This window comes from Triticum aestivum, chromosome 7D, assembly GCF_018294505.1.
Source record: "Triticum aestivum cultivar Chinese Spring chromosome 7D, IWGSC CS RefSeq v2.1, whole genome shotgun sequence".
NCBI classification, from domain to species: domain Eukaryota; kingdom Viridiplantae; phylum Streptophyta; class Magnoliopsida; order Poales; family Poaceae; genus Triticum; species Triticum aestivum.
This window is the reverse complement of record NC_057814.1, coordinates 445,367,667-445,392,858: the sequence shown is the minus strand read 5'-3', so window position 1 is coordinate 445,392,858 and position 25,192 is coordinate 445,367,667. Positions and strand designations below refer to the sequence as shown.

At 43.1% G+C, this 25,192-nt stretch overlaps 1 protein-coding gene across 2 annotated transcripts in view; it reads left to right on the top strand.

The window, feature by feature from the left end:
• The window catches only part of LOC123164557 (protein virilizer homolog), a 16,900-nt gene extending 11,296 nt beyond the window's left edge, over positions 1-5,604 (top strand). Inside the window, exons 20-28 of one of the 2 annotated variants that reach the window (XM_044582086.1) lie at positions 244-297; positions 377-588; positions 662-728; positions 1,194-1,510; positions 2,426-2,606; positions 2,681-4,099; positions 4,199-5,005; positions 5,088-5,159; positions 5,256-5,604. In XM_044582086.1, coding sequence (XP_044438021.1) covers positions 244-297; positions 377-588; positions 662-728; positions 1,194-1,510; positions 2,426-2,606; positions 2,681-4,099; positions 4,199-5,005; positions 5,088-5,159; positions 5,256-5,279 — 3,153 coding nt within the window. In that variant the 3' untranslated portion in view covers positions 5,280-5,604. Of the gene's footprint in view, positions 1-243; positions 298-376; positions 589-658; positions 729-1,193; positions 1,511-2,425; positions 2,607-2,680; positions 4,100-4,198; positions 5,006-5,087; positions 5,160-5,255 lie in introns of both variants that reach the window. The other variant, XM_044582085.1, reaches the window with a different exon arrangement.
• Positions 5,605-25,192: the final 19,588 nt, after the last annotated feature.

Below are 25,192 nucleotides of genomic sequence, written 5' to 3'. Positions count from 1 at the left end.
GTTTTCTACTATATATGGGGCATTTAACTCTGGGCCGGAATCATTGTTGACTAGTAACAGCCCAGTAAAACTTTGGAACAATAATTATACTTGTGTGCTAGTTGTCGTAACAAACAAGCACATTCCTTTAGTTACCGGGTACTATATTTGGTTGAACGAGCTCTTCTTTTCCCCTAAATCTAGTTCTTCTTTTATAGCCCTCAGCATCATCAATCTGAAGTTGTTTAATTGCATTGTTTCCAGGTGCATCAGTTACTTAAGTTCATTGCAAAATTGTCAGAACATCCAAATGGCAAGGTGAGAGGTTCTTTATTATTCATCACCTGTGTATATTGTTTCTCTCTTTCTCCTCCTCTCTCATTTTCTCTTTATTCAGGTATTGCTATGGAAAATGGGAATTGCACGGGTTCTTAATAAGTTGCTAAAGAACTGCAGCAACGCATCTTACTTGGAAGATAAGACGATCTCTGAAAGAGGAGCCTACAGAAGTGACCAACTTATGCTCAAATGGAGGATTCCCTTATTCAGATGTCTCGCATCTATCTTCAGTGCCCAGCCATCTGGCAAAGAGCAGACTGCTATTGAAGAGTAAGCTCAACTATCTACTTCAGAACTACTTCATCATTTACATTTGAAAACTAATTATATTAACTCAAAGTAGGTCTTCAGAGAATGCTAGCGTTGAGGAGTGCTCTTCTATCATGCATCACCTCTTGGTCTTATGCCAGGTAAAATAACTTTCGTGTTATCTGAAGCGTGGTTGTCGGATCGGTAGCGTTTACTTCTCTATTGTTGTCGGATCTATCATGGTAAACGCTACCGATCTACCATCTCAACGCTTCAAATAGAGAAGTAAACGCTACCGATCTATCATGGTCCTCTCTGTTGTGTTGCTAATTAGATTTAAGAAACTCAATTCCAAAATTTTGTGTTCAACCATTTTAAAATACCCCAGATCCCCAAGTACACATGAATTATGTCATATGTTGTACTTTAACAGACGGCTTTGTGGCAATATCTGAATAGCATATTCTCTGATGGAGAAGTGCTGCAGTTGATCAGTTTTTATTTAAATTTGATTCTCCTGTGGTGCATGCCGTCCTTAATGCTGAAGTTATATTTTATTCATGTTTCTTTTCATGTTTTCATATGGTTCATTTCAATACTCATCATGCTATAAAATGGTATGTCAGGTTTTACCAGTTGGACGGGAAATGTTTGCTTGTTCCATGGCATTCAAGGAAGTGGCTTCTTCCTATATCTGTAGAAGTGCAGTGCCTTTGATATTTTCACAACTCCAAACTCTTAACCAAGATGATGAGGAGAAAACTGAGAGTGACACTTATCATGACCCACCAAATATGGATAACTGGCGCTGCTTTACCCCTTTATTGAAGTGCTTCAAGCGACTCCTGAAATGTGTTGACGCTAATAATCCAACAGATCATTGTGTAGAAACAGTTTATTCTTTTATACTCGGTGCTATTGCCCTTAGCCAGTACGGTGACAGGTAAACATCACTTCATGTTCTTCCTTGTGAATATTTTGATAATACATGTGCAAGTATATCTTTGCGGGGGCATGCAAATTTATCAAATGTTTATATAACCCATTTGCATGAAGCACTGGATTGCCTGCATTTAAATACTACTCCCTCTGTCCACTTTTATAAGACGTTTTAGACAACTGAAATTGAACTGTTTTGAGTGTTGTCTTAAATGTCTAAATGGTCTTACAAAAGTGAACGGAGGGAGTATTAAATTCTACTGGCTCTGATATGAGCTTGTGGCCAGTGTGCAAGAAAAGGAAGAAGTAATTAAAAAAAACATGTGCAAGTATATCTTTGCAGTTTCCAGTTTCCTCAGCTGCATCCAAATTTGTCAAATGTTCATATAACCCTTTTGCATGAAGCACTGGGTTGCCTGCATTTAAATACTACTCCCTCCGTCCGAAAATACTTGTCATCAAAATGGATAAAAAGAGATATATCTAGAACTAAAATACGTCTAGATACATCCCCTTTTATCCATTTTGATGACAAGTATTTCCGGATGAAGGGAGTATATTAAATTCTACTGGCTGTGATATGGCTTGTGGTCTATAGTGTGCAAGAAAAGGAAAAAGTAATTGAAAAGCTATTATATTGATGCTAATCTTTAAATATTTTATTCTGATTTACTTGGTTGGCTGGTGATTTTGCTTTTCTCTGTTGATTTAGTTTTTTTGTATCTAACTGGCAATTGGTTCTGCATGTGATAATAACTTAATATCAGTTAAGGTTGCAAATATTTTTCTTCTTCAAAAAGACCAGTATCTGCAACTGTGGATGCATTTATGATGTATAGCATTCTTACATCTTCAGTGCAGTTTTTGTATGGGTTGGGATAACATAATGAGGTACTTATATTGTTTCTGTTTGTTACAGTCTTGAGGGTCCCATCATATTGAGGTGTCTATTTGGGCACCCCTTTGAACGTAGTCTTGCATTGAAATCCTCTGGCGATAGTTTGGATGAGAGTACAGTTTTAGTGAAGACTTTTGAGGAGAAAATATCCCAGGGCTATGATCATTTGTCAAATTCTGTTGGAAAGAGTCTTATAAATCAGGTATACCTATCATTACCGAATTACATTTTTTGTTGTTGTTAATTTAATGTTTCTCATGATGACGTCATTAACAGGTTCAGAGTTCCATCACATTACTGTGCTCTATTCTTGAGAATGCTGGCCTATTAGAAGATTCAGTGCAGATGGTTCTTGAAGGCACTTACTTGCCATTTGGAGTGGTTCGTTCTGTTGTCATGACATCTCGTCTAATGCCATCCCTAGCCAGTGTGTCTGTGAATCATGAATCTGTTCTCTTCTTTTCAAATGCTTGGAAGGTTATTGCTGATTCAGAAGAACCGGTTGAGGGTGAATTTTCGAAGAGGTTGGTGTGGGAGTTGCCCGATTCTTCTCTTGATAGACAGCTAATTGCTAGTCAATCTGCTAGCAGAAAACTGGCATTAGGAGAGGCTGCAAGTAGACGTATAAAAGACAATCAAGCACCTGAACCTACTGGACAGTTTGCTCGAAGTTTAAATACAACTAGCGCCTCTACAGGTCATGCACGCAGAGATACTTTCCGTCATCGGAAACCAAACACAAGTAGACCACCTTCAATGCATGTAGATGATTATGTTGCAAGAGAGAGGAACATAGATGGTGCAAGCAGTGCATCAAATATTGTAAATTCTACTCCGCGCGGAACACTTAGTGGAAGACCTCCATCTATTCATGTAGATGAATTTATGGCTAGGCAGAGGGAGCGTCAAAATCCTGTGCCAGCCCCATCTGGGGATGCACCCCAAGTAAAGAGTCAGACAAGTTTGGATGACAATGTCCGTGTTAAGACGGAGAAACCGCGACAACCCAAGGCGGATCTTGATGACGATCAAGAAATTGATATTGTCTTTGATGAGGAATTGGAGTCAGATGACAAACTACCTTTTCCTCAACCGGATGATAATCTACAACCACCTGTCATTGTTGGGGAAAATTCTCCAGGTCCAGTTGTTGAGGAGACAGAGAATCAGCAGAATGAAAAAAGTCCCTTTTCTCAGAGGGACATACCTGTCTCAATGAACAATGAGAGTCTTGGTGCTGACATATCTTCTCGGACAGCTATGCTTCCAGAAGCTAATGTTCCTTTGGAGCGAAAAGGTTCAGTTTCTAGCCCAGCCCCGGAGAAGAGCGCGTTCAGTGATCATGCTGATGAACCTGCATACTTTTCCTCTCATAACAAGCGTCCTGCAGAAGCACCTCTGCAACAATTGCGTCCTAATACTTATCAGAAGAGAAGTGTACATAAGTTGTCTGAGAGTTCTCTGTCATCTGGATCTCATGGGCACGATCATAGGCTTTCCAGAAACCAACCACCTCTGCCACCAATGCCACTACCAACTTCTTCCATGCCTACACGAAGTCCTGAGTCAAGTCAAAGGAGGTCATCATCTTACAACGCTAGGGACAGCGCTAGGGATGGACCACTAGCTTACCCATCTAATTATCCTGTACAACCTTTTGAGGCTAGTATGCCTACCGCTTTTGTAGGGCTTCAGGTAATGGAAGACGGGTCTTTTCAAGCTCTAATTGTGTCTCCATGTTGCTTTTACTTGATGTTGCAATTTAGATTCTAAAATGTGAACTTCCATTTTCAGGGTCAAACTGAACATGCCCTAGCAAGCAATGGTACTTCATCATCGAATGCTCCTAATGCAGACGCCAATTTCTTGTGGAACAATTTTCCAGTGAATAGGGTCCCTATGGAGCACTTCAACTCTGGTTCATCTGGCCGACCAATGGCACCCCTTGCTCAACCTTATTCAACCCAACATTCTGCAATGAGCTCTGGCTCTCCTGCATCTCATCTGTATAATCAAGGCACTAGTGTTGTCCATCCTAACCCGTCTTCATCTCTTATGAACGATGGAAATTTAGGCATAAATTCTGCATCTGGCAGCGCAATTCTGTCCAATTTGTTGCCATCATTTGCATCGCAATTTCTAATGGGTAGGCCTCCAATGTCTAGTCCATTTTTCGGAACACCTCTCCAACATGTTCAACTCTCATCTGGCCTTCCACAGAGTGGTTCCAATCCTCAGCCTTCTGTTTCTTCAATGCAAGCACGGCCACCTCCACCGCCACCACTACCTCAGCAGCCTCATCCATCCCAGACCCAGCAACATCTTGCTTCTCTTCAATGGCAGCAACAGCAGGAGCAGCCTCAGTCATATGCACAAAATAGTATCCAGTCGCAGATGACTTTGCAGTTTCAGAACCAACTTCCTGTTCCTCAGATGCAATTTTACCCGAGTCAGCAGGACTTTGCGGCGCAAACGCTGAGACAAGCGGGTGAACAATCGCAAGTTGCTAGCCAGACTGCACAAGTGGATGGTTCATCTCAACAGCAGAAAGAACCGGAGATCGATCTGAGCCACTTCTTCTCGTCTCAAGAAGCAATCCAGGTTATTTGAATTTCTACTGAAGCAACGTGCTAGAAAAATAGTCATTTGCCAATGTGTCTGACCACAGTTTTCCTTGTTACAGAGCCTTCTAAGCGATCGTGCGAAGCTTTGCCAACTTCTGGAGGCTAACCCCAAACTGATGCAAATGCTTCAGGTATATTTTGATGCGCTGCTGTAGCAACAAGTTCGAACGCAATGGAGTCCGGATCCTCTATGGTCGAATGAAATCTCTACTGTCTTTGTCAAACAGGATCGCATTGGCGGCAGCAAATAGGAGGGTGGCGCCTAACTTTGGATCTGCCTTTGGCTATGTTCTGTAGCGGCGATGGCTCTCCTAGCGAAAGAAGTGCATGCCTATGCCTATGTGCATCATTAATTATCCGTCGTCATGTGTAATGTTAATGTTGTGACGTTAGTTTTAAACTTTGTAATCAATTTTGTCTGAGGCTACATGAATTCTCGCTGGCCATGATCAAGCTGCTGCTCTAGTTGGTCAGGCCGTTAGCCGTCCGGAATGATGTTCGCTTGAATGCGCAACTAGCCTGAGTTTCAGGGCCAGTGTGCGTGTATTTGTTTTATGCTCGATCTCCCTTTTCTTCCGGTATGTACAGTTCCATAAGATAAATGTTTTGACAAATTTTGTAAATTAGTTTTATATCACAAGCCCGTGGACATGGTACCTAACAACCCTAAGGCTATGGATACTTGCTAATGCCAAGCCATAATGTACACGCATATGAAACCGCGAGTTGGTGGATTAGATCCATTTATTGGGCGTCAATATCCTGCATGGGAAAGCCATGCCTCATCATCCTTGTAAGAGCATCTCGAACCGATGATGTATTTTAGGGCACCAGACAGTGAGTTTTGGGCACCAGTTTTATGTTTGAGCGAGCGCAACAGATGATATAAACCCAAAGTTTAAACATTCAAACTACATCGATCACACTGCCATGGTCGAAGCTTGCAAACATATAAATTTTTAAACATAGTATGAGCGATTCCTAAATATCACTACCCTTGTTGTGCTGGACATCCTCTTGCTGAACTTGGTTGTTGGACTTGACCTAGATCCAGGTGTCGGAATACTTGTCCTTCTTGCGCCCCGCTTTCTGGTGCTCATGGTCCCCTCCCTTTCAGAAGAACTTCGCCTCGTACTGCATGAGATGTGGATTTTTCCTCACATTGCCTCCTCATTGCTCTTCCGGGTGTCCCGCTGCTCCAGGACGATGCGGGTGTCCCTCTTCCCCTTGCGGGACACAATGTTCATCGGCGGACCGACAAACTCCGTGGTTGCCTGGGATTTGATCTGCAGGAAGTTGAACTCATGACGCGGTCATCCGAGCCTCCAACATGCGATGCAAAGGCTTGCGCGGCGAATTTCGTCGTCTCCGTCTGAAGGTACCGAGCCAATGGCATTGGCTGTCGCACTACAGCTCGGCATCATAGTGGCCAGACTGCCATTCGCGACAACCTCCTCGGCGACAGATCTATCAACGAGACGGCGCGGGGTAGCTCAGTCTGGTGGCGGGACATCGAATAGCTCGGTGCAGTGTGTGGCGACAGCGGGCGGTGGTGAATCCGACGACGAGAGACGCGACGGTCCGATTTGGGCGATGCGCGGTTGTCGATTTGGCCGGATTCGGCCGCGGCGCCGACGGGAAGGGGGAAGCGACTGTAGGGTAAGGAACTTTCACTCGGCAGTTGGTGTGCGCGTGGCTGCAGGAGAGGCTGTGTTTTACGTTTACGACCGCGCAGGGATGTAAATTTACATCACTTGGAGGAGTTTTTTTAGGCTGGAAAACTGGGACCACATAATTTTACGTTGAAGGCATCTGTCGGAGAAACAAATTTGAAACCAAATACCCTAAATCAGTTTTTAGGGCAGGTGATGTAAATACATCATCTGTTGGATGTTGAACATAATGTTGGTCGCACCTACATGACATAACGTGACAGGTTCACAACCTTGAAGATGACCATCGCAGGAGGAGTCCAACCGAAGATAGGTTAGAATCTTTAGCTATGCGCATATGGTTGTAACTTCTGTTATCTCTTTCTCCTCAAGTTTGTAATCTGAACCAACTTTGCACGCTATGCCAGGAGGTCGCGACCTGGCTATGTAAACATGAAACCGTCGCCCAGGATGGGTACGGCGTTCCTTCACATGGTATGCAGAGCCTAACTCTTCCCATCTAGCTTTCCTCCTCTCCACCGCAGCTTCCTGCCATGGCCTCATCCGCCGCTGCTTCCTCTCCCCTCTCCGGCCAGATCACCGAGCGCCTCACGCGCACTAACTACGTCCTATGGCGCACTCAGATCACGCCGCAGCTGAGAGGAGCTGGAGTCTTCGGGTACGTTGATGGAAGCATGGCGTGGCCGGCCGAGATCGTCGTCAGCAAGGACAATGATGGAAAGGAGGAAAACATCCCCAATCCCCTTCATGCCTTCTGGTTCCGAGAGGATCAACAGGTACTCGGTTGAATAACCTGTCCAAAGAGGTGCTAGTGCAGGTCACCTCCACCGCGCATGCACGCGAGCTCTGGACGGCGCTAGCGAGCATGTTCTCGTCGACGTCGTTGTCCCGCACCAACAACATCCGCACCGCCCTCACCAATGCGCAAAAAGGAACGCAATCGGTGGCCACCTTCTTCGCATACATGCGGGGACTCGCCGACGAGCTCGCCGCGGCTGGCAAGCTGTTGCAGGACGATGAGTTAATCTCTTACATCCTCAACGCGCTTGACATGGAGTACCAGCCGCTGGTGTCCGCCCTCGACGCCCGCACCACTCCGGTCACCCTCGACGAGCTGTTCGGGCAGATGAGTAACTTCGACCAGAGGGTGGCTCTCTTCCAGGGAGCTGGCGCGGGAGGCGGCTTCAAGTCGTCGGCCAACGCCACCACTTGCGGCCGCGGCGGAGGCTCTCGCTATCGCGGGCCGCCTCAGAACGGCAAGGGCAAGGGCGCCGGCAGCGGCAACAGCAGCGGCACCAACAGCACACGCGGCGGCCGGCCCTCCTCCTCCAACAACAGAGGCCGGTGCAACAACTCCTCCAACAACAGGTCATGCCCTGATGCGACCAGGTGCCAATCTGTGGCAAGCCAGGACACTCGGCAAAAGATTGTTGGTATCGTTTTGAGGACGATGAAGATGATTCTTCCCAAGACGAGAAGGTGACCGGAGCTGCTGATGGCTCCTATGGCATCGACACCAACTGGTACGTCGACAACGATGCCACGAACCACATCACCGGTGAGCTGGAAAAGGTGACCATGCGCGACAAGTACCGTGGCAAAGATCACATCCACACAGCAAGTGGAGAAGGTATGAAAATTAGTCACGTTGGTCACTCTATTATTAAAAACCCTCATCGAAAAATTCACCTTAGGAAAATTTTGCATGTCCCTAGTGCTTCAAAACGTCATCTTTCCGTTCTTCGCATTGCCATTGACAACCATGTCTTTCTTGAATTTCACCCTTACTTGTTTTTGATCAAGGATCAGGCAACGGAGAAGGTGCTATATCGAGGTAGATGCGTTCGTGCTTTACCCCTTGATTCCGGAGATTAGAAGATTCAATAGACAAGTTTTTAGTGCCACCAAAGTGTCTTCAACACGATGGCACGATCGTTTAGGACATGCATCTTTTTCTTTGGTTGAGCGATTGCTTAGGAAAAATAAGCTCCCATATGTTGGAGAGCGTAATGTTGAGACAATTTGTGATTCTTGTCAAAAGGCTAAAAGCCATCAATTACCTTATCCAGTTTCTACCAGCATTTCTACCAAGCCTTTACAACTTGTTTTTTCTGATGTGTGGGGGCCTGCCCCCGCCTCTGTTGGTAGACACACGTATCATGTGAGTTTCATTGATGACTATAGCAACTTTTCATGGATCTATCTTCTTAAGAAAAGATCCGATGTGTGATACGTTTCTAACGTATCTATAATTTTTTATTGTTCCATGCTGTTATATTATCAATCTTGGATGTTTTATAATCATTTTATAGTCATTTCTTGGTACTAACCTATTGACATAGTGCCAAGTGCCAGTTGCTGTTTTCTGCATGTTTTTTACATCGCAGGAAATCAATACCAAACGGAGTCCAAATGCAACAAAACTTCACGGAGATTTTTTATGGACCAGAAGACACCCAATGGGCCAAGGCAGCGCCTGGGGGTGCTACGAGGGGTGCTACGAGGCCCAGGCGCGCCCTGGTGGGTTGTGCCCACCTCGGGTGCCCCCGGACCGCCTCTTTGCTCTATAAATACCCCAATATTCCAGAAACCCTAGGAGAGTCGACGAAAATCAATTCCAGCCGCCGCAAAGTCCAGAACCACCAGATCCAATCTAGACACCATCACAGAGGGGTTCACCACTTCCATTGGTGCCTCTCCGATGATGCGTGAGTAGTTCTTTGTAGACCTTCGGGTCCATAGTTAGTAGCTAGATGGCTTCCTCTCTCTCTCGCTAGATTCTCAATACAATGGTCCCTTGGAGATCCATATGATGTAACTCTTTTTGCGGTGTGTTTGTTGGGATCCGATGAACTTTGAGTTTATGATCAGATCTATCTTTTTATATCCATGAAAGTTATTTGAGTTTCTTTGATCTCTTATATGCATGATTGCTTATAGCCTCGTATTTCTTCTCTGATATTTGGGTTTTGTTTGGCCAACTTGATCTATTTATCTTGCAATGGGAAGAGGTGCTTTGTAGTGGGCTCGATCTTACGGTGCTTGATCCCAGTGACAGAGGGGGAACCAACACGTATGTATCGTTGCTACTAAGGATAAAACGATGGGGTCTATCTCTACATAGATAGATCTTGTCTACTTCATGTCATCGTTCTTATTGCATTACTCCGTTTTCCATGAACTTAATACACTAGATGCATGCTGGATAGCGGTCGATGTGTGGAGTAATAGTAGTAGATGCAGGCAGGAGTCGGTCTACTAATCTTGGATGTGATGCCTATATACTGATCATTGCCTGGATATTGTCATGATTATTTGAAGTTCTATCAATTGCCCAACAGTAATTTGTTCACCCACCGTTTGCTATTTTTTCTCGAGAGAAGCCACTAGTGAAACCTACGGCCCCCGGGTCTCTTTCTCATATTATTTGCCTTTGCGATCTACTTTTCCTTTGCTTTTATTTTCAGATCTACTAAACCAAAAATACAAAAATACCTCGCTATGTTTTATTGCTATTTATTTTATTTGGCGTTCGATCTATCAATCTACTATAATTTATCTCACGTCCGTTTGCCAATTCTTGGCGTCGTTACCCGAAAGGGATTGACAACCCCTTTAACACGTCGGGTTGCGAGGATTTGTTATTTGTGTGCAGGGGCTGTTTACGTTGTGTTGCTTGGTTCTCCTACTGGTTCGACAACCTTGGTTTCATCACTGAGGGAAATACCTACCGTCGTTGTGCTGCATCATCCCTTCCTCTTTGGGGAAATACCGACGTAGTTCTAGCAGACATCAAAAGGAACTTTCTGGCGCCTTTGCCAGGGAGACATCAAAAGGAATTTCTGGAGCCGTTGCCGGGGAGGATCTTCAACATATACCAGGTTCCTAATCACAAATCTCATCTCCTCGCAATTTACATTATTTGCCATTTGCCTCTCGTTTTCCCCTCCCCCACTTCACAAAAAATTGCCGTTTTATTCGCCCCTCTTTTTCGTTCGTCGTTTTCTTGCCGGATCTGGTTTTGAGTGCAATCTTGTTGTGTAGTCATCATGACTCAAGAGAACACCAAGTTATGTGATTTCTCAAATACCAACAACAATGATTTTATTGGCACTCCGATTGCTCCTCCCGCCACTAGTGCAGAATCTTGTGATATTAATACTGCTTTGCTGAATCTTGTTATGAAAGATCAATTTTCCGATACTCCTAATGAGGATGCCGCGTCCCATCTTAATACCTTCGTGGAACTATGCGATATGCAAAAAAATATATGTGGACAATGATGTTGTGAAGATGAAATTATTTCCGTTTTCTTTGCGTGATTCTGCAAAAATTTGGTTATCTTCTTTGCCTCGCAATAGTATCGATTCTTGGAATAAGTGCAAAGATGCTTTTATCAGTAAGTATTTTCTGCCCGCAAAAATTATTTCCCTTAGAACCCAGATCATGAATTTCAAGCAACTTGAACATGAGCATGTTGCACAATCTTGGGAAAGGATGAAAATGATGCTAAGGAATTGCCCAACTCATGGGTTAAATCTTTGGATGATCATACAATTTTTTTATGCGTGATTGAATTTTGTTTCTCGTAATGTTTTAGATTTTTCCGCGGGTGGTACTTTCATGGAAATTACTTTGGGTGAAGCCACTAAATTTCTTGATAATATTATGGCAAATTATTCGCAATGGCATACCGAAAGAGCTCCTACTAGTAAAAAAGTTAATTCGGTTGAAGAAATTTCTTCTTTGAGTGAAAAAGTTGATGCTCTTATGAAATTGGTTGCTAGTAAAAGTGCTCCTATTGATTTTAATGATATGCCTTTGTCTACTTTGATTGAGCAAAATAGTGATGCCATAGATGTGAATTTTATCTCTCAAAATAATTTCAATAACAATGCTTATAGAGGTAATTTTAATCCTAGGCCTTTTCCTAGTAATTCCTCTAATAATTATGGTAATTCCTATGGAAATCAATCTTATAATAATAATAATAGGAACACCTCTGATCTTGAGAATAATGTTAAAGAATTTATCAATACACAAAAAGTTTTCAACACTACCATAGAAGAAAAGTTGAATAAGATTGATGAATTGTCTAGAAGTGTTGATAGAATTTCTCATGATATGGAAAATCTCAAGATGAAATTTTTTGTGCCCAAGGTTAATGAATCAATTAAAGCTCTTTATGTTTCTATGGATTAAAGTAAGAAAAGGACAACTATGCTTAGATCTAAAAGAGAATTTTTAGAAAAAGCGTTTTCTAGTGATTACTTTTGCAAAAGTGATGAAGATCTTAAAATGATTAGTGTTTCTTCTATTTATTCCTTGTTTAGTAAAGTTAAGATTGATGAAAAAGGGACTGGAGAAGAGTCAACTTTAGTTAGAAGGCATCCCGATAATTCGGACGGTAAAAATCTTGTTGAGAAAATTGATAAAAGTGGGTTTGAATAGGTCAAGACTTTAACTAGTGATGTGCCCTCTCTTTGGGATTACAAAGACTTTAATTATGATAGTTGCTCTTTGATTGATTGTATTTCTTTGTTGCAATCCATGATAAATTCACCCCATGCTTATGAACAAAATAAAGCTTTTACTAAACATATTGTTGATGCTATGATGAAAGCTTTAGAAGAAAAATTGGAATTAGAACTATCAATTCCTAGAAAATTACATGATGAATGGGAACCTACTATAGAAGTCAATATTAAAAATTATGAGTGTTTTGCTTTGTGTGACTTGGGTGCTAGTGTTTCCACAATTCCAAAATCTTTATGTGATGTGCTTGGTCTTACCGATCTTGAAGAATGCTCTTTAAATTTGCACTTGGCGGATTCTACTATTAAAAAGCCTATGGGAAGAATTAATGATGTTCTTATTCTTGCAAATAGGAATTATGTGCCCATAGATTTTATCGTTCTTGATATTGATTGCAATCCGTCTTGTCCAATTATTCTTGGTAGACCGTTTTTACGCACTATTGGTGTCGTGATTGATATGAAAGAAGGCAACATTAAGTTCCAATTCCCTTTGAGGAAAGGTATGGAACACTTCCCTAGAACAAGAATTAGGCCACCTTATGAATCAATCATGAGGGCATCTTATGGATCTTGAAACAAAGATGACAAAACTTAGATCCTTGCTTTATGCCTAGCTAAGGGCGTAAAACTATAGCGCTTGTTGGGAGGCAACCCAATGAATAAAATTTATTTTGGCTGTTTGCTTTCTGTTCTTGAGTGTTTGCACAATTATGCTACTGTTATGATTGTGTTTTTTGTTTTTTAATTAGTGTTTGTGCCAAGTAAAGCCTTTAGTATCTTCTTGGGTAATAATTGTTTGATCTTGCTGAAAAACAGAAACTTATGCACTCACAAAAATAATTTTCATAAATCACAGAAAAGTGCTTTTACCCTGATTCTTTGTGCAGAAGATTAACATACAAATTGCTCAGATCATCCTAAGTTTTCAGAATTTTTGGAGTTTCATAAGTATTCGAAATATCTGGATTGCTACAAACTGTTCTGTTTTTGACAGATTCTGTTTTCTTTGCATTGTGTGCTTGTTTTGATGACTCTATGGTTTTCTTTGATGAGTTTTTGCCATAGAAAAGTTAGAATACAGTAGATATAATGCAAAAAAAATATGAATAGGTTGCAACAATACTTATAGTAGTGATTTATTTTCTTATACTAACGGATTTCACGAAGGTTTTGTTGAGTTTTGTGTGATTGAAGTTTTCAATTTTTGAGTTATCTTACGATGGATGAAGGAATAAGGAGTAAGAAGAGCCTAAGCTTGGGGATGCCCCGGCATCCCAAGCTATTATCCAAAAGAAGCAAGCAACTAAGCTTGGGGATGCCCCGAGTGGTATCCCCTCTTTCTTCTAACGACCATCGGTATTTTACTCGAAGCTATATTTTTATCCGTCACATACTATGTGTTTTGCTTGGAGTGTCTTGTATGATTTGAGTCTTTGCTTGTTTTATTTTATGTTTTAAGTCTTGGTTCCTTGCTGGACACACTTGTTTGAGAGAGCCAAAATTATGTCATGACTTGTTAGAATTGCTCTCTATGCTTCACTTAAATCTTTTATGAGCTATGGACTTGCTCTAGTGCTTCACTTATATCTTTTTGAGCATGGTGTGCTTTAGTATTTTTGAAGAAATGCTCACTTGCTTCACTTAGATTTATTTGAGAGTTAGTAAAATATTCAAGAAATTCTCTCTTGCTTCACTTAAATTAATTTGAGGGAAAGAAATATTATGCTCATGATGTTCACTTATATTTGTTTGAGCTTATGAAAAGCAACATATGAAAATTAGTCCCAAAGTGATAGACATCCAAGAAGGATATAATAAAAACTTTCATGAAGATCATTGGAAACTTGATTCTTAGTAATAGTTTTGAGATATGGTGATGTGATATGTGAGTTATGTTGATGAGTAATTATGCTTTAGTAAGAATATTGGTGTTAAGGTTCGTGATTCCCTATCCAAGCACGAAATTCAATAATTATGCAATGAAATTATATCCTACGTGTGGTGCATTATTCGGTGTTAATTATGCTTAATGCTCGCTTATGAGATTATTTGTTTCTTGGTTGGTCGCTTCTCAATCTTTTGCTAGCCTTCATTTTGCACTAAGTATGGTCACTACTTGTGCATCCAAAAACCTTTAAACCAGTTTTGCCACATGAGTCCACTATATCTACCTATATGCGGTATTCTTTTGCTGTCCTAAGCAAATTTGTATGTGCCATCTCTAATTTATAAAATAAACTTCTCTTTTGTGTGTTCGTACTGCTCGCGGAGCGGTGAGGGGTGGCTAATATTTTCCATGTTAGATGTGTTATTCTCACGATGAGTGTTTATTCACTTGTCATTGCACGAGAGTAAGGCAAAGGTATCAGGGATGCCCAGTCCCGAAATGAAAAATGAATTTACTTTATGTTTTCAAATAATAAATTCCTTGGAAAGTGTTGGTATGGAAGGCAACTGTGGATACGGCTAGCCATGGAAAGTGAAAGTATGGTGGAAAAAGGAATAAACTTTATTTTCTGTTTGGGAACCGCCTGTGATATATCTAGCATGGAAAGTGTTGGGAACTCTAAGTCAAATTTGTTGATGGGAAAGACACACCTCCCGAAATGTTTTTATCTCTCTATTTTCGCTTTGAGCTCTGGCACCTCTACAAATCCCTACTTCCCTCCGCGAAGGGCCTTTCTTTCACTTTATGAAATTTTTATTTTGTATTTGAGTCTCCATCTTCTCTTATAAAGCACCAACTAGGAGGCACTATGATCGTACTTGAGCATTGGGTGTAGCTAATATGCGAGTGTGTTTCATGAATGGATCAATGATTGAGCATGATGGGCTAGGGATAACTTATTTTAGCGTTGATATTCTGAAAGACATGGTTGCTTGTTGATATGCTTGAGTATTTAAGTCTCAAGTCAAAACTAGACTATTGCTTTGAACCATATAAAAGTCCAAATGTCCATGCTATAAAGAAAAGAATATGATATGACATGTTAGGCAGCATTCCACATCAAAAATTCTGTTTTTATCACTTACCTACTCAAGGATGAGTAGGAGTTAACCTTGGGGATGCTGATACGTTTCCAACGTATCTATAATTTTTTATTGTTCCATGCTGTTATATTATCAATCTTGGATGTTTTATAATCATTTTATAGTCATTTTTTGGTACTAACTTATTGGCATAGTGCCAAGTGCCAGTTGCTGTTTTCTGCATGTTTTTTACATCACAGGAAATCAATACCAAACGGAGTCCAAATGCAACAAAACTTCACAGAGATTTTTTATGGACCAGAAGACACCCAATGGGCCAAGGCAGCGCCTGGGGGGGGGTGCTCCGAGGGGAGCACAACCCACCAGGGCGCGCTAGGAGGCCCAGGCACGCCCTGGTGGGTTGTGCCCACCTCGGGTGCCCCCAGACCGCCTCTTTGCTCTATAAATACCCCAATATTCCAGAAACCCTAGGAGAGTCGACGAAAATCAATTCCAGCCACAGCAAAGTCCAGAACCACCAGATCCAATCTAGACACCATCACAGAGGGGTTCACCACTTCCATTGGTGCCTCTCCGATGATGCGTGAGTAGTTCTTTGTAGACCTTCGGGTCCGTAGTTAGTAGCTAGATGGCTTCCTCTCTCTCGTTGGATTCTCAATACAATGGTCTCTTGGAGATCCATATGATGTAACTCTTTTTGCGGTGTGTTTGTTGGGATCCGATGAACTTTGAGTTTATGATCAGATCTATCTTTTTATATCCATGAAAGTTATTTGAGTTTCTTTGGTCTCTTATATGCATGATTGCTTATAGCCTCGTATTTCTTCTCCGATATTTGGGTTTTGTTTGGCCAACTTGATCTATTTATCTTGCAATGGGAAGAGGTGCTTTGTAGTGGGTTTGATCTTACGGTGCTTGATCCCAGTGACAGAAGGGGAACCGACACGTATGTATTGTTGCTACTAAGGATAAAACGATGGGGTCTATCTCTACATAGATAGATCCTGTCTACATCATGTCATTGTTCTTATTGCATTACTCTGTTTTTCCATGAACTTAATACACTAGATGCATGTTGGATAGCGGTCGATGTGTGGAGTAATAGTAGTAGATGCAGGCAGGAGTCGGTCTACTAATCTTGGACGTGATGCCTATATAATGATCATTGCCTGGATATCGTCATGATTATTTGAAGTTCTATCAATTGCCCAATAGTAATGTGCTCACCCACCGTTTGCTATTTTTTCTCGAGAGAAGCCACTAGTGAAACCTACGGCCCCCGGGTCTCTTTCTCATATTATTTGCCTTTGCGATCTACTTTTCCTTTGCTTTTATTTTCAGATCTACTAAACCAAGAATACAAAAATACCTTGCTGCGTTTTATTGCTATTTATTTTATTTGGCGTTCGATCTATCAATCTACTACAATTTATCTCACGTCCGTTCGCCAATTCTTGGCGCCGTTACCTGAAAGGGATTGACAACCCCTTTAACACGTCGGGTTGTGAGGATTTGTTATTTGTGTGCAGGGGCTGTTTATGTTGTGTTGCTTGGTTCTCCTACTGGTTCAATAACCTTGGTTTCATCACTGAGGGAAATACCTACCGTCGCTGTGCTGCATCATCCCTTCCTCTTTGGGGAAATACCGACGTAGTTCTAGCAGACATCAAAAGGAACTTTCTAGGGCCTTTGCCAGGGAGACATCAATGTGTTCCAAGTGTTTCTCAACTTTCAAGCTCTTGTTGAGCGCCAGTTTGATTGCAAAATCCTTGCTCACCAATCTGATTGGGGAGGGGAGTACGAGAAACTAAACTCGTTCTTACAGAAGATTGGCATATCTCATCACGTGTCATGTACCCATGCTCACAACAGAATGGGTCTGCTGAATGCAAGCACAAACACATTGTTGAGGTCAGTCTAGCTTTATTAGCCGGTGCCTCCATGCCTCTTAAGTTTTGGGATGAGGCTTTTCTTGCTGCGGTTCGCATCATAAATATGCTCCCTAGTCGTGTCATAAACTATGAAATTCCCATTGAGCGTCTCCTCCACACCAAACCTGACTACACATCCCTTCGCGTGTTTGGTTGCACTTGCTGGCCAAACCTCCGTCCATACAACAATCACAAGCTCATGTTTCTCTCTAAACAATGTGCCTTTCTTGGTTATAGCACTCAACACAAGGGTTTTACATCTCTACTAGTCGCGTTTATATTTCTCGCAACGTCGTCTTTGATGAGACAAAATTCCCTTTCTCTGTACTTCATCCTAATGCCGGTGCACTCCTTCGCAAAGAGATTCTTCTTCTACCATCTAGTCTTACCGGCATTCCTCAAGGGGATAATGATTGTAGTGATTCAATGTTGACTAATGTTCATAACCATGTGCATGAGTTCTGTGGTGATGCAGATGGAAACTGCATAGAAAACGGTGCAAAAAACAACCACAATGGTGAAGAAATCCTGCCCAACACGTCACATTTTATGTGTCCAGGGCTGGGGAACAGATCCGCCTCGGGATCAGTTCCACCGCAGCCAGACAGCAGACCCCCCTCGGGATCTGAGCCGCATCATGGGGGCAGCGCGCTGGATTCCGCGTCACCTGCCAGGCGCCCTAGCAGCGGCCCCATGACTGCCACACGACACGTCATCACGGGCTCGGGCGCTCCATCTTAGCCCGCGCCACTCGGACGCCCCCACGTGGCGCACCGAGACTCGCTGGCCTGTTGATGGGCCCCGCCACTATGTGCGCCGCCAACCAACAGGCGGGGAGCCCCCTCGATAGCAGACAGGCGCGGCTTCCAGCGCAGATCCGGCCCATTCACCTGGCGCGCGATCCGGCGTGATTCCGCCTAGGTCCGCCTCATCATTGCGCAATGATGGTCCTGCAGTGGAATCGCCAGTGGCTCGGGATCATCTGCGCCACATCTAGCCGCATCTCCAACACCTCCGGCCCGTGACGGCATAGAAGATCCGACCGGCTCATTTGGTGGCGAGGCAGGTGATGCAGCGGGATCGGCCTCGTGATTTGCTGCTCATGTAGCTGTAGCAGCGGGATCTTCTGTACCAGCTACTCCGACCGCTGCTCCACGTACATGCCTTCAAAAAGGGGTAACCAAACCAGTAAATTATAAACAGCTAACAAATTTCAGTCTAGTCTGTTCCACAGATGAACCAAGCACTCTTGGCGAGGCACTCAGTGATACTAAGTGGAAGAAAGCCATGGAAAAAGAACACATGGCCCTTCTAAGAAATAAAACATGACATCTGGTTCCCCCACGGCAAGGTAAAAATTTGATTGATTGCAAGTGGGTTTTTAGAATAAAAAGGAAGGCTGATGGAACTATTGATCGCTATAAGGCAAGACTTGTTGCAAAGGGCTTTAAACAACGGTATGGCATAGACTATGAGGACACCTTTAGTCCTGTTGTTAAAGCTGCAACCATTTGTCTTGTGCTCTCTATTGTTGTTTCCAGGGGATGGAGCCTTCGACAGCTAGATGTAGAGAATGCATTTCTTCATGGCATTCTGGAAGAGGAAGTGTACATGAAACAACCTCCTGGGTTTGAGAATAAAAACAAACCTTTTCATGTGTGCAAGCTTGATAAAGCTCTATATGGACTCAAACAAGCTCCCAGGGCGTGGTACTCCAGACTAAGTCACAAATTGCAAACCCTTGGCTTTGTTCCTTCTAAGTCTGACACATCTTTGTTCATTTACAACAAGTTGAAAACATCCATATTTGTTCTTATATATGTTGATGATATTATTGTCACGAGCTCATCTGATGAGGCTATATCAGGACTGTTAAAGGATTTAAGTGCTGAGTTTGGTCTCAAGGATCTGGGTGACTTGCATTTCTTCCTAGGGACTGAAGTTAAGAAACAAGGTAACAGTCTTCATCTCTCTCAGGAAAAGTATGCCACTGACCTGGTAAGAAGAGTTGGGTTACAGGGATGCAAATCTTCACCAACTCCATTGTCCGGCATAGAAAAGTTGTCACTTGCAGAAGGAGAGCTTTTGGGTCAAGATGACAGCACCAGGTACAGAAGCTTAGTAGGTGCACTTTAGTATCTGAGCTTGACAAGACCTGACCTTTCATTTGTAGTAAACAAAGTTTGTCAGTTTCTTCATGCACCCACTACAACTCATTAGACTGCTGCTAAACGTATAGTGAGATATGTGAAAGATACAGTTAATCTTGGCCTCACTTTCAGCAAGTCTTCATCCACACTTGTTAGTGCCTTTTCTGACTCTAACTGGGCAGGATGTTTAGATGACAGACGATCTACTCGTGGGTTTGCAGTATTCCTTGGTCCAAACTTAATATCATGGTGTGCAAAGAAACAAGCCACTGTATCAAGGTTAAGTACTGAAGCTGAGTACAAAGCTTTGGCTAATGCCATAGCTGGAATCATCTGGGTTCTGTCCATGTTAAGAGAGCTTGGTGTAAGGGACACTCAAGCTCCATGTTTGTGGTGTGATAATCTTGGTGCCACTTACCTGTCTGCTAACCCTGTTTTTCATGCAAGGACAAAACATATTGAGATTGATTTTCACTTTGTTAGAGAACGAGTTGCTAATAAGCAGTTGGAAATTCATTTTATTCATTCTCGAGATCAGGTTGCAGTTGGATTCACCAAAGCTTTGCCCACACAAAATTTTGAAGATTTCAAGCGTAATCTCAACTTGACTAAGTTGTGATTAAGGGAGTGAAAGCACAAGTGCTCCCTGGGTGATTTTGGAAATTGATGTCAACATATCTCTTATTGGACTAATATTTCTATCTAGTATATTTCAGATAAGTTCAACATTGGAGTGACAGGACAAGAGGATGTGGAACCCCTTCAAGATGCTAAGGACAAACATTGGCAAAAGCTCAAGACCGTACAATTTCATTTTAGTGATCCAAGATCATATTGAGTCCATAGGAAAAGCCAATACTATTAAAAGGCGATGAGGTGTTGCTTAATGGCTTGCTTGCTCAAAGTGCTTAGTGATATGCTCCAAAGCCCTCAACCACTTCCTCATTTCCACATATGTCCCAAACCTAAAGTCAAACTCGGCCCCATTGATTTGATCTATCCGGCGCCACTGAGTTCACTTGACATAGGCACTGCCAGAAACCCTAATCAGTTCGGTCTCACCGATGGGATCTCGGTCTCACCGAGATGGCCCTGCAAACTCTCTGTTACCTATTGCAGTTACTTCGGTCTCATCGAGATATGCAGTCGTTCCCACCAAGTTTGCTTGACCAAGTCTCTGTTTGCTTATTGCTGAAACCGGTCTCACTGAGTTCATGCAATCGGTCTCACCGAGATGAGGTTTTGCCCTAACCCTAGCACATCGGTCTCACCGAGTTAACCTTGTCAGTCCCACCGAAAACTCTAATGTTCACATTTTGAACCATATCGGTCTGACCGAGTTTCACTATTCGGTCCCACCGAGTTTGGTAAATTGTGCGTAACGGCTAGATTTTGTGTGGAGGCTATATATACCCCTCCACCCCCTTCTCCATTTGCGAGAGAGCCATCAGAACGTGCCTACACTTCCACTACTCATTTTCTGAGAGAGAACGACCTACTCATGTGTTGAGACCAAGACATTCCAATCCAACCACAAGAATCTTGATCTCTAGCCTTCCCCAAGTTGCTTTCCACTCAAATCATCTTTCCACCATATCTAAATCTGTGAGGGAGAGTTGAGTGTTGGGGAGACTATCATTTGAAGCACAAGAGCAAGGAGTTCATCACCAACACACCATCTATTACCTTTTAGAGAGTGGTGTCTCCTAGATTGGTTAGGTGTCACTTGGGAGCCTCCGTCAAGATTGTGGAGTTGAACCAAGGAGTTTGTAAGGGCAAGGAGATCGCCTACTTCGTGAAGGTCTACCCAAGTGAGGCAAGTCCTTCGTGGGTGACGGCCATGGTGGGATAGACAAGGTTGCTTATTCGTGGACCCTTCGTGGGTGGGGCCCTCCGTGGACTCGCGCAACCGTTACCCTTCGTGGGTTGAAGTCTCCACCAACGTGGATGTACGATAGCACCACCTATCGGAACCACGCCAAAAATCTCCGTGTCTCCAATTGCGTTTGCACACTCCAATCCCATCCCTTTACTTTCTTGCAAGTTGCATGCTTTACTTTCCGTTGCTCATATACTCTTGCCATGCTTGCTTGAAATGTATTGTGAATGTTTAAACTTGTGCTAAAACTCCACCTTAACTTGAAGAACTTAAAAACTGCTACCTTTATTTGTTGAGGGTCTAATCACCCCCCTCTAGACACCTCTTCTCGATCCTTTAAATTGGTATCAGAGCTTTGGTCTCCATTGCTTTGGTTTAAACACCATTAGAGGAAGATGGATGAGTCTATGATGGGGAGTTTTAGACATAGAGTGCCCATACTTGATGGAGAGTTCTTTAATGCATGAAAAAAATGAGATGCTTGAGATTTTCAATGAATACCACTTGAACAAGTACATTACTACCCCTTGTGCGCCCCTTGTTGACCCCTTGCATCCTACTGAAAGTGCTAGTTATCGACTAGAGGGGGGGGGGGTGAATAGATGATTTTTATGAAAGTCTTCAAAACACGAGGTCTTTGAAGACAAATAGATGAAATGAACCTATTGATATGCAGCAGAAGATAGACTACACTAGATAAGCCATAGTCAAGTAAGCAATGTAGTGAAAGCACGAAGACTATCAACAGCTAGGTAGTATGGATCAGAATGGAAGACAGTATGAAGCCAAACAGGTAATAGTCTTCACATAGTGAAGTCAATCAGATCAGACAGGCAAGCAACGACTTCACAAAGACAAACAGTAAAGTAAAGGGAAGTGGGGGATAGAACCAGTTGCTTGGTGAAGACAAGGATTTGGTAGACCAGTTCCAGTTGCTGTGACAACTGTATGTCTGGTTAGGGAGGCTGAGATTGAACTCAGAAGACCGCGTCTTCACCTTATTTCCCTTGAGCTAAGGACACCCAGTCCTCGCCCAATCACTTTGGTAAGTCTTCAAGGTAGACTTCCAATCCTTCACAGACTTTGTTCACCGGCGATCCACAATGACTCTTGGATGCTGAGAACGCGACGCCTAACCAGCTGGAGGATTCACAGTCCTCAAGTGTAACAAGTCTTCATGTCACGCGGACAGAAAGACTTCAGTGATGCCTAACACTCTTTGGCTCTGGGTGTTTTGGGCTTTGTCCTCGCAAGGATCTCTCTCTCTCTCTCAAAGGCTTCGGAGGTGGGTTGCTCTCAAACGACAAAAGCCGTGCACTAACTCTAAGCAGCCACCAATTTATGGTGTAGGGGGTGGGCTATTTATAGCCAGGAGGCAACCCGACCTGATATGTCCGAAATGACCCTGGGTCACTAAGGAACCGACACGTGTCCAACGGTCAGATTTCAAACACACGCGACAGCTTGACTTGAGCTGCAAGTAAAGCTAATTCATCCAACTTTGGATAAGATTTACTCTCATTGTCTTTGCTCGAAGACATAGGATTTTGGTTGAGCATCACATCAGTCATTCTGACTTTGTTCACTTGGACCCCACTTAACAGTAGGGTGGTTCCTATGACTCAATAAAGAAGAAAAGGAAACTACGAAACAACTATGTCTTCGCACTCCATAGTCTTCAAGTGAATGTCTTCACATGTCATAATCTTCATCATGAATGTCTTCACGAACCACCATTGTCTTCAATGTCTTCATACATTTTTAGGGGTCATCACTGGTAGGTAAACCAAATCAATAAGGGACTACTACTTGTGTTATCCTGCAATTCTCACAAACACATTAGTCCCTCAACCAAGTTTGTCGTCAATACTCCAAAACCAACTAGGGGTGGCACTAGATGCACTTACAATCTCCCCCTTTTTGGTGATTGATGACAAACTGGTTGAAGTTTTCAATGGGGATAAAAGTATGTGAAAGTTAAAGATCAAAGTCATTGTCTTCACAAGTTGCAAAAGCCCCCCCTGAAGATGTGCATATAAGTAGTTTGCTTTTGAATGCAAATGCACATGGAAGGTTTTATTTTGTGGAGATCCTCTTCAACTTACGAAGACAATTCATCATGCATATATAAGAATAACGAAGATAATGACATACATGAGAAATGGGCGTCTGCAGAATGACTTCATGCGGAATATATCATCGCATCACAAAGTAGCAACAAAAGTAGGAGACGACCAACAAGTTTAAGTGTTACAACTCAAGAGCCAAATAGTTTCAAAACGAGAGTTGTAAGAACTTAGCAAAAATAATGCAACCACCCCATATGGACCCGCTTGAAGATTATCAACCTCATATGCTTCTCCCCCTTTTGTCAGTAAGGACCAAAAAGGTTTGAAGACATAGAGGATCTACTCATTCCAAGTTGGAGAAGATGTTGGAGCAGGGTCGATGTTGCAGTTGGGCGGTGCAGACGGGCCTGAAGCAGAATCGTGATGCAGTGAAGCCAGAGTTGGTGAAGTGGCGTCATCTTCTTCATCGATGACTCTCGCAACAACAGTTGTAGCCGAAGATGAATGTTCATAATCTTCAATTGAAGTTGTGTGACACCAACTTGCAGATTGTGGAGGCCTGTAGTCAAACTTGAAGCTCTCGGTGAAGCCATCTTTGCGAAGATCATCTTCTGAGCAGAGCAGTGTGAGGCTCTTCCAGGACCGCCGACAGGCTTCATGCACGACGAATGAGTTCTTGGTGGCCAAGTTGTGAATGCGATTAACATCAACCAAGAGACTCTGCATTTGACACTTCAGCCAGTCATGATGCCTATCCTGCTTTTGATGTAAAGAAACCAGAAGCTCATGGTCGTTGAGGACACGAGGACGCTTCTGAGGCCTTTCAGCAAAGGTGCTGGCAGTGGCTTCAGTGTTGGCATGGTGCGGCAGACGCAAATTGCCAGCCAAAGGATAAGCAGGTGTAGCAGCATTTGGCACATGAATGCCTTCAATTGGCTGTGTGAAGCTTTGGAATTCTGCATTCTGAAGGTGGAGTGGCTTCTTTGTTGGCTCGGGGTAGATGGCTTCAATGGACATATCAACATCAGGCAAAAATACAACGTGGTTGCACGCTGAAGGTTGGTAGTTGATGGTTGAATGAAGTTTGATCAAACGCATCACCCATGGAGCATAAAACTTCAGTTCAAAAAGATCAATCCCAGAGGCTGCAAGTTGTCTGATGAAGAAATCCTGTGCGTTGAATCTGATTCCATTGATGATATAGAAAACCAATGTCTTCATGGCGCCTTCGAGTTTAGCTTCAGAGGAATTGACTTTGATTGGCCAAAGAGTACGCCTCGGAATGTGATAAACTGTGCGTGGCATGTACTCAAGGTCCTTAACAAAGAATTCCTTGGGGTATTCGGCGTCATGGGGCAATGGCTTCATCATGCTTAGCATCTGGCTCATGTTGGGCTCTGGCTTTGCGAATATGCTCTGCAGTTTGTTCTGATGAAGCTGACAACCAGGTTCATACAACTCACCTGGAGTGGGCAGGGAAGTAAGCTCAATGATGTCCTGAGCTTTGGCTTCATGACGAATGTCACCTGTCATCCATTCAAGGATCCAAGTCTTCGGATCCCTGTTGTAGCCTTGAATATGCAATGTAGCATAGAACTGTAGCAGAAGCTCTTCGTTCCAGTGCTCCTTGTCAGTCACAAATGGTAGCAGCCCAACATCCCAGAAACAGTCAAGGGCCTCTTCTAGGCATGGCAGCCCAGCCATAGCATCACAATCTAGACGCTTATGAGGAAAAATCCGGTCCAGGTTGTATAAGATGCAGGAGTAGTAGCTTCGCTGCTGATGGCTCCAAAACCTGACAGAGGATATCTTGGGCTTCGTGTGCGGGTTCTTGGCGCTGTCAAAGAAGGTGTTCTTTGGCTTCTGGTTCAGAAGCCAAAGCCAAGATTGCCAAGGCTTCCCAGTGCAGCACTGGGAAGCCTTGGCAATCTTGG